Source organism: Cherax quadricarinatus, chromosome 39 (assembly GCF_038502225.1).
Source record: "Cherax quadricarinatus isolate ZL_2023a chromosome 39, ASM3850222v1, whole genome shotgun sequence".
In the NCBI taxonomy this organism is placed as follows: domain Eukaryota; kingdom Metazoa; phylum Arthropoda; class Malacostraca; order Decapoda; family Parastacidae; genus Cherax; species Cherax quadricarinatus.
In genome coordinates this window covers 24,673,581-24,688,683 of record NC_091330.1, presented here as the reverse complement: position 1 = coordinate 24,688,683, position 15,103 = coordinate 24,673,581, and the positions used below count along the sequence as shown (strand labels likewise).

Below are 15,103 nucleotides of genomic sequence, written 5' to 3'. Positions count from 1 at the left end.
AAAAATAACAAATTTTTTTTTTGAAAATTCTTGGACACTGGTGCGTGACTCCAGATTTGGGCCTTGGACCCTGAAAGGGTTAAAATGCCGACTTTGTAGTTTTTTTCGTATAGTATTTATGGTTGTATTCTCGTTTTCTTGGTCTAATTTGATAGAATGGAAAACATATTATAAAAATAGAGGTGATTTTGATTGATTTTACTATAAAAAGAACCTAGAAATGGAGCTCAAAGTAGGGGAAATGTTTGATTTTTGCCAATGTTCAAAAGTAAACAAATGATGCCTTTGTCCAATAAATGTCCAACTAACCATTCTAATATGCAGTCACGAATGGGCATTGCAGTAGTCTGCATAATAGTAAGTCTTCTATTTTTTGTTTGAATAAAAATTCAAAATAGAAAGCAAGAGTAATATCAGAGGGGCCTGGAGACATGACTGATGAGCAAAGAAAATGTCATTTTAGAGCCAGGAATGTCTGCATTGTTCATTCTGGACCTTATTTTGAAATTGTCATATTTTTTAGTTTTCGTGAAATTGGCCAAATTGCAAATTTCTGACCACATTATTAGGTAGTTGAAATCGGTAAATGGGCAGTTTCTTGTACTCAATCGATAGAAAAAATGGAGTTCTAAAGAAATAGCTATGAATTTGCGCGACTGGAACAATGGAACTAGCCGAAAATAGGGCTCAAAGTGGGCGAAATCGCCGATTTGTAAACAGCGCCGAGGTTGCTAACTTCGTGAGAGCATAATTCCATCACTTTTCCATCAAATTTCGTTTTTTTGGTGTCAATACAATCGGGAAAAGATTCTCTATCATTTCATAAGAAAAAATATTTTTTTTTTAAATTTTGCGACACCAGGAGACACCTCAGGATTGGGGGTTGCGACAGTCAAAGGGTTAAACTGCCAAACGTAGATCTACGTTTGCTCGTACAGCACTCCGAACATAGATCTACGTTCGATTTTACATTCTTTAAATAAAAAAAAAGTTAGATCTACGTTCGGAGTGCTATGCACGCGAATGTAGATCTACGCTTGGACAGTTTAAGGGTTAATGATAAAATAAATAATCATAGTAATATTGAGGAAACAAACTCAAATACCACTTTGAGTACAGGCAACAGAGCCGACATTTATTCATCTTCAACAAAGCATTAATAAAAAAAAACTTGAAAAATAAAGAAAAACATTACAATATCAGAGAAACACTAGTTCTAATTTGACCTGAGTACAGGTAATATCTCAGTGAATCTGATCTTACATTTCCTTGCCTTCAGTCCTGCAATATCATCTATCACATCACCAAAATCAATGATTTTCTCTATATAGGACTATTTGTACTCTGTAATCATATATTAGGCTATATAGAAACGAAGGATTTTTCTTTTATGTTGCTGCAGCACTGTTTGTGCATTAGTGTCACCTTCTGAGGCTCTATGGTGACACCCCCCTAAATGATGTCACCCAGGGTGGGCTCGCCCCCCCCCCCCCCCCACCATTACGACACCACTGAGTGTTTCCTTTTTTGTCACCTTACCTTGATGTCTTTTTGGTCAACCTACCTTGATGAAAGATGGATGATGTGGCAAAAATAAAAATAAGAGAAACCTGCATGTGGCCTTCCTTCAAAATGAATACTAAATGAATGACAAAATATTTAACTAAAATTATTTACATTAATATATATGAAGAGATGTACTATAATGAAGGCCTAAAGGCCCATGCTATGCAGGCCCTACTTATACCCTACCATTCCCACTCTTACTTTTTTCATTTACTTAAACTCCAGGATACAAGTTTGGTTAACTGGTTTTCCCCAAGTTCCTTCATCATTGTTACCTTATTAACATTCTAACACCAATCCATTAAAAAACTTGTTTCCATTCACTAACACAAAAACAAGTCAACCAGCTTTATGCTCGAGCCCCTATAATGCCCCTCCAATCATTCTTGAGACAAGCTCAACCCCTCCTACCTGCCACCACATATGTACACACCCTCCTCATCATCTTTACTCTCTCCACCCTCTCTACATGCCCATACCACCTCAACAGTCCCTCCTCAGACCTCTGAATTATTCCCTTAGTGACTCTGCACTACTGTTTAATTTCCATACACTGAATTCCACGTGTAAAAATACCACAATGAAAAAATAAGTGAACAGAAATACTCAGCACTTGATCAGCTGGGCTGTGATTCATGTTGGGCTAAGTGTGGCCAGCAGTAACAGCCTGGTTGATCAGGCCCTGATCCACCGAGAGGCCTGGTCTAGGATTGGGCCTTGGGGTTTCTGACCCCCCAGAACACCCTCGAAGTAGACTCCAGGTAAGTAATTACCAATGCACTTGTGTTTTTTCTTGTTATTCCTTTAATATGGTATCATTAAAGTCTCATGGTCACACTGCAACTTCCTTGAACTCAAATACAAGTACACTGTGTGTCTAACCTATTTATAAATTCTAACAGTCATAAAATTTTAAGGTCATATGACTTCAGATGCGAGAAGTGGGTCATAATAAGCGTGTATGCACCTGGAGAAGAGAGGAATGCAGAGGAGAGAGAGAGATTTTGGGAGATGTTAAGTGAATGTATAGGAGCCTTTGAACCAAGTGAGAGAGTAATTGTGGTAGGGGACTTGAATGCTAAAGTAGGAGAAACTTTTAGAGAGGGTGTGGTAGGTAAGTTTGGGGTGCCAGGTGTAAATGATAATGGGAGCCCTTTGATTGAACTTTGTATAGAAAGGGGTTTAGTTATAGGTAATACATATTTTAAGAAAAAGAGGATAAATAAGTATACACGATATGATGTAGGGCGAAATGACAGTAGTTTGTTGGATTATGTATTGGTAGATAAAAGACTGTTGAGTAGACTTCAGGATGTACATGTTTATAGAGGGGCCACAGATATATCAGATCACTTTCTAGTTGTAGCTACACTGAGAGTAAAAGGTAGATGGGATACAAGGAGAATAGAAGCATCAGGGAAGAGAGAGGTGAAGGTTTATAAACTAAAAGAGGAGGCAGTTAGGGTAAGATATAAACAGCTATTGGAGGATAGATGGGCTAATGAGAGCATAGGCAATGGGGTCGAAGAGGTATGGGGTAGGTTTAAAAATGTAGTGTTAGAGTGTTCAGCAGAAGTTTGTGGTTACAGGAAAGTGGGTGCAGGAGGGAAGAGGAGCGATTGGTGGAATGATGATGTAAAGAGAGTAGTAAGGGAGAAAAAGTTAGCATATGAGAAGTTTTTACAAAGTAGAAGTGATGCAAGGAGGGAAGAGTATATGGAGAAAAAGAGAGAGGTTAAGAGAGTGGTGAAGCAATGTAAAAAGAGAGCAAATGAGAGAGTGGGTGAGATGTTATCAACAAATTTTGTTGAAAATAAGAAAAAGTTTTGGAGTGAGATTAACAAGTTAAGAAAGCCTAGAGAACAAATGGATTTGTCAGTTAAAAATAGGAGAGGAGAGTTATTAAATGGAGAGTTAGAGGTATTGGGAAGATGGAGGGAATATTTTGAGGAATTGTTAAATGTTGATGAAGATAGGGAAGCTGTGATTTCGTGTATAGGGCAAGGAGGAATAACATCTTGTAGGAGTGAGGAAGAGCCAGTTGTGAGTGTGGGGGAAGTTCGTGAGGCAGTAGGTAAAATGAAAGGGGGTAAGGCAGCCGGGATTGATGGGATAAAGATAGAAATGTTAAAAGCAGGTGGGGATATAGTTTTGGAGTGGTTGGTGCAATTGTTTAATAAATGTATGGAAGAGGGTAAGGTACCTAGGGATTGGCAGAGAGCATGCATAGTTCCTTTGTATAAAGGCAAAGGGGATAAAAGAGAGTGCAAAAATTATAGGGGGATAAGTCTGTTGAGTGTACCTGGTAAAGTGTATGGTAGAGTTATAATTGAAAGAATTAAGAGTAAGACGGAGAATAGGATAGCAGATGAACAAGGAGGCTTTAGGAAAGGTAGGGGGTGTGTGGACCAGGTGTTTACAGTGAAACATATAAGTGAACAGTATTTAGATAAGGCTAAAGAGGTCTTTGTGGCATTTATGGATTTGGAAAAGGCGTATGACAGGGTGGATAGGGGGGCAATGTGGCAGATGTTGCAAGTGTATGGTGTAGGAGGTAGGTTACTGAAAGCAGTGAAGAGTTTTTACGAGGATAGTGAGGCTCAAGTTAGAGTATGTAGGAAAGAGGGAAATTTTTTCCCAGTAAAAGTAGGCCTTAGACAAGGATGTGTGATGTCACCGTGGTTGTTTAATATATTTATAGATGGGGTTGTAAGAGAAGTAAATGCGAGGGTCTTGGCAAGAGGCGTGGAGTTAAAAGATAAAGAATCACACACAAAGTGGGAGTTGTCACAGCTGCTCTTTGCTGATGACACTGTGCTCTTGGGAGATTCTGAAGAGAAGTTGCAGAGATTGGTGGATGAATTTGGTAGGGTGTGCAAAAGAAGAAAATTAAAGGTGAATACAGGAAAGAGTAAGGTTATGAGGATAACAAAAAGATTAGGTGATGAAAGATTGAATATCAGATTGGAGGGAGAGAGTATGGAGGAGGTGAACGTATTCAGATATTTGGGAGTGGACGTGTCAGCGGATGGGTCTATGAAAGATGAGGTGAATCATAGAATTGATGAGGGAAAAAGAGTGAGTGGTGCACTTAGGAGTCTGTGGAGACAAAGAACTTTGTCCTTGGAGGCAAAGAGGGGAATGTATGAGAGTATAGTTTTACCAACGCTCTTATATGGGTGTGAAGCGTGGGTGATGAATGTTGCAGCGAGGAGAAGGCTGGAGGCAGTGGAGATGTCATGTCTGAGGGCAATGTGTGGTGTGAATATAATGCAGAGAATTCGTAGTTTGGAAGTTAGGAGGAGGTGCGGGATTACCAAAACTGTTGTCCAGAGGGCTGAGGAAGGGTTGTTGAGGTGGTTCGGACATGTAGAGAGAATGGAGCGAAACAGAATGACTTCAAGAGTGTATCAGTCTGTAGTGGAAGGAAGGCGGGGTAGGGGTCGGCCTAGGAAGGGTTGGAGGGAGGGGGTAAAGGAGGTTTTGTGTGCGAGGGGCTTGGACTTCCAGCAGGCATGCGTGAGCGTGTTTGATAGGAGTGAATGGAGACAAATGGTTTTTAATACTTGACGTGCTGTTGGAGTGTGAGCAAAGTAACATTTATGAAGGGATTCAGGGAAACCGGCAGGCCGGACTTGAGTCCTGGAGATGGGAAGTACAGTGCCTGCACTCTGAAGGAGGGGTGTTAATGTTGCAGTTTAAAAACTGTAGTGTAAAGCACCCTTCTGGCAAGACAGTGATGGAGTGAATGATGGTGAAAGTTTTTCTTTTTCGGGCCACCCTGCCTTGGTGGGAATCGGCCGGTGTGATAATAATAAAAAAAAAAATGACTTCAGACTACATACACGTAAACACATTTTATACCTAATTTCCATTTCCTGAAGATTAACAAAAATGTCATATTTCACAGTGAAGGTAAATTTCTGTAGTGACACTAAGCCCAACAACCTCCAGTGATGACAAAAATAAAAGTCAGTCAGTTAAATAAGACAATCAAAGTGCTAACAAAGATTAAAATGCAAGAACAAAAGAGCTTACCACCATCCCAAGGACTACTGTTGAAATTCCACCACCGATGAAGCCTTCCCAGGTCTTCTTAGGGCTAAGCTGAATAAGTGGTGTCTTGCCAAAGAAGAATCCAAACATGTACGCCATGACATCATTGATGACAATCATGGAGACAGGTACAATGAACCAGATCATGCCGTGGAAGATGTTGATTATAATAAGGTAACTCTGGGTCACCACAATCAGCAGAGCAACATGTGTCCAGGCAAACAGAGAAAACTGTCGCATGTAATACCGCTTCTTGAGGGAGAGCACAAACCACACAAAGCCAACAATATACATCGTAAATGATGTAAAGCGGTGATAAGCAATCAACCACCGCATGATGTCCTGTTGAGAAAAGAAAAAATACGCTGTATTTGGGTACTGAGGTTCCATGAACCACTAACAGGACTAGCTGCCTATCAGTCTGATAGCTATAACAGTACTGAATAATATGATCACTTGTTTAGCTCTTTAGTGTGCATGTGTTTTATAAAGCTACTTTTAACACTTTCACTGTCACTCACATAAACCTGCATCACTCACATTAACCCATGTCACTGACGCCAGCATCACTCGCACAGACCTATATCACTGACACCAGTGTCACTCGCATAGCTCTATTGCCAGTGTTGCTCATGTAGATCTACATCTTGAGCTTGGCTCCCTCAAATAAGCTGTGAGTGGAAAATTATTTTTTCTAACATGAGAGAATGGGTTTATGTAGTGAGTGTGCATGGAATAAAAAAAAATCTTGCCCCACAATGCAGTGGTTTTCATGGTTTTCTTAGCTGTTTTTGGTATCAACTGATAAAATGGAAGTTTTTTTTTTAACAAGTCAGCCATCTCCCACTGAGGCAGGGTGACCCAAAAAGAAAATACTTTCAAAAACATTCAACACTTTTCCCTCACTCACACATAATCACTGTTTTTGCAGAGGTGCTCAGAACACAACTGTTTAGAAGCATATACATATAAAGATACACAAAATATCCCTCCAAACTGCCAATATCCCGAACCCCTCCTTTATAGTGCAGGCATTGTACTTCCCATTTCCAGGACTCAAGTCTGGCTATATAAAAATAACCGGTTTCCCTGAATTCCTTCACTAAATATTACCCTGCTCACACTCCAACAAATCGTCAGGTCCCAAATACTATTTGTCTCCATTCACTCCTATCGAACACGCTCACGCATGCCTGCTGAAAGTCCAAGCCCCTCCCTTACCCCTTCCTTCCAACCTTTTCGAGGACGACCCCTACCCCGCCTCCATTCCCCTACAGATTTAAACGCTCTCCATGTCATTCTACTTTGATCCATTCTCTCTAAATGACCAAACCACCTCAACCCCTCTTCAGCCCTCTGACTAATACTTTTATTAACTCCACACCTTCTAATTTCCACACTCCGAATTTTCTGCATATTTACACCACACACTGCCCTTAGACAGGACATCTCCACTGCCTCCAACCGCCTCCTCACTGCTGCATTCACAACCCAAGCTTCACACCCATATAAGAGTGTTGGTACTACTATACTTTCATACATTCCCCTCTTTGCCTCCATAGATAACGTTTTTTGTCTCCACAAATACCTCAACTCACCACTCGCCTTTTTTTCCCTCATCAATTCTATGATTAACCTCATCCTTCATAAATCCATCCGCCGACACGTCAACTCCCAAGTATCTGAAAACATTTACTTCTTCCATACTACTCCTCCCCAATTTGATATCCAATTTTTCTTTGTCTAAATCATTTGATACCCTCATCACCTTACTCTTTTCTATGTTCACTTTCAACTTTCTACCTTCACACACACTCCCAAACTCGTCCACTAACCTTTGCAATTTTTCTTTAGAATCTCCCATAAGCACAGTATCATCAGCAAAAAGCAACTGTGTCAATTCCCATTTTGCATTTGATCCCCTATAATTTAATCCCACCCCTCTACCGAACACCCTAGCATTTACTACTTTTACAACGCCATCTATAAATATATTAAACAACCACGGTGACATTACACATCCCTGTCTAAGACCTACTTTTACCGGGAAGTAGTCTCCCTCTCTTCTACATACTCTAACCTGAGCCTCACTATCCTCATAAAAACTCTTTACAGCATGTAGTAACTTAACACCTATTCCATATACTTGCAACATCTGCCATATTGCTCCCCTATCCACTCTATCACATGCCTTTCTAAATCCATAAATGCAATAAAAACTTCCCTACCTTTATCTAAATACTGTTCACATATATGCTTCAATTTGATCTACACACACCCTACCCACTCTAAAACCTCCCTGCTCATCCACAATCCTACATTCTGTCTTACCTCTAATTCTTTCAATTATAACCCTACCGTACACTTTTCCTGGTATATACTCAGTAAACTTATTCCTCCATAATTTTTACAATTTCTTTTGTCCCACTTCCCTTTATATAGAGGAACTATACATGCTCTCTGCCAATCCATAGGTACCTTCCCCTCTTTTATACATTTATTAAACAAAAATACCAACCACTCCAACGCTATATCTCCCCCTGCTTTTGACATTTCTGTCATGATCCCGTCAGTTCCAGCTGCTTTACCCCCTTTCTTTCTCCGTAATGCCTCACGTACCTCCCCCACACTTACATTCTGCTCTTCTTCACTCCTAAAAGATGGTATACCTCCCTGGCCAGTGCATGGAATTACCGCCTTCCTTTCTTCCTCAACATTTAAAAGTTCCTCAAAATATTCTCGCCATCTACCTAATACCTCCCTCTCCCCATCTACTATTTTCCCTACTCTGTTTTTAACTGACAAATCCATTCATTCCCTAGGCTTTCTTAACTTGTTTAACTCACTCCAAAATTTTTTCTTATTTTCATTAAAATTTCTTGACAGCGCCTCTCTCTCACTATCATCTGCTCTCCTTTGCACTCTCACCACTCTCTTCACCTTTTACTCTCCATATAATCTACTCTTCTTATAACACTTCTGCTTTGTAAAAACCTCTCATAAGCTAACTTTTTCTCTCTTATCACACCCTTCATCATTCCACCAATCACTCCTCTTTCCTCCTATAACCACAAACTTCTGCCCCACATTCTAATACTGCATTTTTAAAACTATTCCAACCCTCTTCAACCCCCCCACTACTCATACTTGCACCAGCCCACCTTTCTGCCAACAGTTGCTTATATCTCACCCGAGCTTCCTACTCCCTTTGTTTATACACTTTCACCTCCCTCTTGTTGTTGCCGTTTTCCTCTTTTCCCATCTACCTCTTACTCTAAATGTAGCTACAAGTCTCACTCAACAAGTCTCACACCACTCTTATATTTCTGTATTATTTCCTTCTTCACATCTATGGTGTTTCTCACTTTCTTTACCACAGGGGTACCACTAGCAAGTTTCTTTGGGCCCATGGCAGCTTATTTCAGTCCCACAAGCACTAAACAACGAAATAATCGTAAAATTCGTGAATGACAGCGCAGGTTAGTGTTCACTCAAGCATAAACAAAGCTAGACTGCTCACGGCGCCTGCGCGGGGACGTGGACAGAGCGGGCAGCAGACAGGTCCCGTACCCGGCAGTCCGAAAATAGGGGCGCGTTCGATAATAGGGACACAGTTTGTCCGAAAAAATGGTCCTATTTTCGAAATGTTCGATATGTGATACGTTCGATTTTTGAGGTTCCACTGTATCTCAAGCCCAAGCCAGGTACTGGAAATAAGTCCCTTTGACTCTTTTGGGTTATCCTAGGTTCTCTACACACATACATTACTGCTATGTATGATAATCTATGCAGAGAAAATAGCTTTTTTGTTTCAGTTTTATGGTGCATTACGAGTGTATATCACAATTAGCCCTGTGCTACACTTCATTTTCTCTAACATAAGCCCCCAAGACAGGGATAGGAGGACGGTACTTATATCCCATATCCTCTTCATACCTCCATCAATCTGCTTGGTATTATGCCAAATATTATTCATTCTGGAGTATTTCCCAAGTTTTTATGTTATTTATATTGTTTATTTTGTCATATTAGATCGTTTATATTAGCATAATAAAGCATGTTCCCCTGCATCACGAGACTGAGCTCATGGTAACCAACAATGGCTTTAAAGCCACCTTACCTTTTATGAACAATGTACTGTGTATGTGCTTTACGCAATGAGAAGCATTTCTTTTATTCATTGAAAACATGGCTAGGGCTAAAAGTAAGCAGGTTATAACAATAAATGAAGAAAAAGAAATTGGAATGACTTATGCAGCAGGTTGGTGTGGCGACCCTAGAAATTTGAAATTATGCTAGCCAGAATTAGTGCCAGATGACTGACTGCTGACTGATGGCCGACCTGCATCACAAGTTTTTTTTTTTACTAACATGCACTGTGACATTTGCAAACCCCTGTTGGGGAGAGCAATTAGGTGGCTTACTGAGGTCACCCTAACTATGATGGTGAAACATCTATGAATATGTACAACACATCATCCACAGGACCACATACGTGGCCTAACGTATACTTTAAATATTTAACAATGTTTTTTTATCATTTTACACTGTTCATTCAGCAAGCTTAAAAATTTACACAATACCTTATTTATTACAATGAAGAAAGAATCAGAAGTAAACTTACACTCTTAGAAAAAATAACACTGAAGTAATCAGCAACTAGAGACTCTCCGTAGAAGAAGTAATTACTTGTTATTAGGAACCACCAGGAGAGAGATCTGAACCAGGAGAGACCATGCATTCGGTAAACTGAGTAACCAATGTTGATGATCTCCTTGAAGCACCACACTTGCACCAGTAATGTCTGTAAAGTCAAACAAAAAATATAAGATGTCATCAAAAGTAACCAGTTTTTTATTTAAGATCTTAGTCACATACAAACTGGAATAAAAAACATTCAGGAATTAATACATGGTATCTCTCTATTACCTAGGTAGTAGGTTGGTAGACAGCAACCGCCCAGGGAGGTACTACCGTCCTGCCAAGTGAGTGTAAAACGAAAGCCTGTAATTGTTTTACATGATGGTAGGATTGCTGGTGTCCTTTTTTCTGTCTCATGAACATGCAAGATTTCAGGTACGTCTTGCTACTTCTACTTACACTTAGGTCACACTACACATACATGTACAAGAGTATATATACATACCCCTCTGGGTTTTCTTCTATTTTCTTTTTAGTTCTTGTTTATTTCCTCTTATCTCCATGGGGAAGTGGAACAGAATTCTTCCTCCGTAAGCCATGCATGTTGTAAGAGGCGACTAAAATGCCAAGAGCAAGGGGCTAGTAACCCCTTCTCCTGTATATATTACTAAATTTGAAAGGAGAAACTTTCGTTTTTCCTTTTGGGCCACCCTGCCTCGATGGGATACGGCCGGTGTGTTGAAAGAAAGAAAGATATCTCTATTAGTTGTGGTGATTTCCCTGTCACTTTTTAGCACAGTATGCTCCTTCTATCTACCAGTTGTTACCAGTCAAAAGACACTTAAAACACTACATCAAGACCTGGTTGCCAACTATCAGAAAAGCCATTTTGGATTTGAAACCAAGTCAATAGCTGTCACACTGTAGTGAGAGACACTAACACATCAACCCAAATAAAAACAGGCCAAGAGGAAGATGGTACCAGCTATTTACACTGGTACATAGTGCATTTGGTATAATGTATAGTGGAACCACGGTTTTCAAACTTAATCCGTTCCAGAAGGTTGTTCTAAAACCGAAACATGCAAAAACTGAATCAATATTTTCCTTAAGAAATAATGTAAATATGATTAATCCATTCCAGACACTGGAAAAATATTAAGAAAAAAATAATTTTTTAAAGAATATGACACTAATATCAACTCTACGGCTTATTTATCTATCGCAATTGATCTAATATGACATAAACAATATTAATAACATAGAAACATGATATATACTCTAGAATGAATGTCATTATGTATGTGGAGTGATGGTGGTGGCAGCAGTGTTCTCAGTGGCAATATATACTTCAAACAACAATGGAGGATTAAGTTTCGTATTGTCATTTTTCTATCGCTTAATTGCTTAACTTACTTGCTACACTGTTAATGCTGCACTTTATCAGTGGCTGGCACTATAGCCTTAATCGACTCCTGCTGCTTTAGTATCGTACATACCGTAGCATCACTGAAGAAGGCACATTCTCCCCTTTATCAAAGGGCTGGCTGGCATTAGAAACTTTCTTTCGGCCCATGGTGGCTTATTTTGCAGTCACAATTATGAAATAAGTACCAAAAACAAGGGATTATTATGAAATGTTTTGGAATGCGCGAAGTAATGCTCACTCGGCCAGTGACAGAGGCAGACTGAGAGGTGTAGTGGCAGTGTCCCCAGGCGGCCGGATGCATATAATACGTCTGATTGCCGGATCAAGGTCCAATATCCAGAACAAAGTTTTGCACAAAAAATGGTCCTAAAACCCAAACGTCCGATAACTAGAGAGAGTGAAAACCGGAGTTTCACTATGCTCTATAATATTCACAATTCCTTCACAACTGTTAAACCATTGAAAATTAATAGGAAAAACTTTATAATGGTTGATGTATTGAAAATAAAAAACGGTGTGTTTAACCTGTTAAATGTTCAAGCATAGATCTACGTTGTCACGGCTAGTGCTCTGAATATTTTGAAAAAAATAAATAGAGGGCAATTTTCTCTGTGAAATAAGGTCCAAAAAAAAAATTATGGTCAGTATTTACCGAGATACAAGGCCGCGAAGTTAGTGCTGGATGCTCATCTGACGGCAACATGGACTCCTACCGCTTGCAGAAATGTTGCCGATATACCTTTTTCTTTTTTTTTTCTTGTATTATCACACTGGCTGATTCCCACCAAGGCAGGGTGGCCCGAAAAAGAAAAAATTTCACCATCAACAAATTTCTAAGAAAATTTCCAAGACTGTAGGCATACTATCGAAGATACAGTACTATGTTCCACAGTCAGCCCTCCTGGCCCTATATCACTCTCTTATTTACCCCTATCTCACCTATGGAATTTGTGCATGGGGCTCAACAACAATTAACCATCTCAGACCACTAATTACCCAACAAAAGGCTGCAGTTAGATTAACAAATTCTCACTACAGGCAGCACACTCCACCAATATTCAATACACTAAACCTACTCACCATACAAAACATCCATACTTATTACTGCACCTATTACATACATAGAACACTTAACTCTGACATTAACCCTCCCCTCAAACATCTCCTTGCCAACCTCAACAGAACACATGACCATAACACAAGGCACAGATCACTCTTTGATGTACCTCGTGTCCATCTCACACTATGCAAAAACTCAATGCACATAAAAGGCCCTAAAATCTGGAATTCATTACCTGTAAATATAAAAGAAACACTACCTGTTTATAAATTCAAGTCTCTTCTCAAAGATCACTTACCCAAAACCAAATAAATACTGAATAACTGAACCTTATAAATTGTATATCTTAAATGTTTCTCACAATTATATCACATAAATGTTAAACCTAAAACCGAATCTAACTTTATTATTTTTTAAATACACTACCTAACAGAATACTTCATACGACTGAATGTACAACAATGCATGCAACCATATGACCTGTCTTTGTAATACTCACTTGTGCTTTATAGTAATCTGTTTACATTAATGTTTTATCACTGATTTCATCATTGCTTAGTTAATCTTAAGTTAATTTTAAGCCAGCCCGTAATGCTATGCATAGTATAAGTGGCTTTGGCATGCTGCTCTTATCTGTATTTTTTTGTACCTCTGTATGTGTGCTCAAATTGTTAATAAATAAATAAATAAATCATTCACTCCATCACTGTCTTGCCAGAAGGGTGCTTTACACTACAGTTTTTAAACTGCAACATTAACACCCCTCCTTCAGAGTGCAGGCACTGTACTTCCCATCTCCAGGACTCAAGTCCGGCCTGCCGGTTTCCCTGAACCCCTTCATAAATTTTACTTTGCTCACACTCCAACAGCACGTCAAGTATTAAAAACCATTTGTCTCCATTCACTCCTATCAAACACGCTCACGCATCCCTGCTGGAAGTCCAAGCCCCTCGCACACAAAACCTCCTTTACCCCGTCCCTCCAACCTTTCCTAGGCTGACCCCTACCCCGCCTTCCTTCCACTACAGACTGATACACTCTTCAAGTCATTCTGTTTCGCTCCATTCTCTCTACATGTCCGAACCAGCTCAACAACCCTTCCTCAGCCCTCTGGACAACAGTTTTGGTAATCCCGCACCTCCTCCTAACTTCCAAACTAAGAATTCTCTGCATTATATTCACACCACACATTGCCCTCAGACATGACATCTCCACTGCCTCCAGCCTTCTCCTCGTTGCAACATTCATCACCCATGCTTCACACCCATATAAGAGCGTTGGTAAAACTATACTCTCATACATTCCCCTCTTTGCCTCCAGGGACAAAGTTCTTTGTCTCCACAGACTCCTAAGTGCACCACTCACCCTTTTCCCCTCATCAATTCTATGATTCACCTCATCTTTCATAGACCCATCCGCTGACACGTCCACTCCCAAATATCTGAATACATTCACCTCCTCCATACTCTCTCCTTCCAATCTGATATCCAATCTTTCATCACCTAATCTTTTTGTTATCCTCATAACCTTACTCTTTCCTGTATTCACTTTTAATTTTCTTCTTTTGCACACCCTACCAAATTCATCCACCAATCTCTGCAACTTCTCTTCAGAATCTCCCAAGAGCACAGTGTCATCAGCAAAGAGCAACTGTGACAACTCCCACTTTGTGTGATTCTTTATCTTTTAACTCCACGCCTCTTGCCAAGACTCTCGTATTTACTTCTCTTACAACCCCATCTATAAATATATAATTTTTATGTTCAGATAATTACAATTTATAGTAGTTCTTGTTATTTTATAGCCAATCTTACTGACACTAATATTAGGTACTGAAATAGTAATCAAATAGTCACAAACAAACTGACAGGTGAAAATTTTCACCTGCCTTGGTCACATACTATTGTCTAGAAATATATTATAGGTCTTAGCAATGTTTTAGACAAGCTGGAGTACATGAAACCCCCTTGAAGCATGGTGTAAGATGAGTGTCACTCCAATGCTGATGATGCAGCACTCTAATATTGATGATCGTGCACTGCTCCAGAGAGCCTTGGCTTTATTTGTTCTCACTGTTACACATAAACATGGTCTGTCTGCCTGTCTATCTGTGTGTCTGTCTAACTCTGTCTCTGCTTAACTGCCTTTCTGTGTACCTGTCTCTCCCTGTCTGTCTGCTTGTCTCTGTCTCGGAACCACTCACGAACCAACAGGTATTACACAGGATGCAGAGTTGTAGGTCTGATTCCTGAACAAATGAAAATCCGTATTACTTGCCAGTACAGTGGACCCCGGTTATCAGCCGGTTCAGTTATCGGCCAACTCAGTTATCAGCCAGTTTTTCGGCGCCC

General features: G+C 39.9%; 1 protein-coding gene across 4 annotated transcripts in view; it reads right to left on the bottom strand.

Annotated features, from left to right (window-relative positions):
• The window catches only part of Cds (CDP-diacylglycerol synthase), a 194,793-nt gene that overhangs the window by 108,553 nt on the left and 71,137 nt on the right, over positions 1–15,103 (bottom strand). For 3 of the 4 annotated variants that reach the window (XM_070092531.1, XM_070092534.1, XM_070092532.1), the window contains exons 4-5: positions 10,247–10,426; positions 5,605–5,964 (exon numbers count right to left, since the gene is read on the bottom strand). In XM_070092531.1, the coding sequence (XP_069948632.1) occupies positions 5,605–5,964; positions 10,247–10,426 (540 nt within the window). Of the gene's footprint in view, positions 1–5,604; positions 5,965–10,246; positions 10,427–12,344; positions 13,705–15,103 lie in introns of those variants that run through there. The other variant, XM_070092533.1, reaches the window with a different exon arrangement.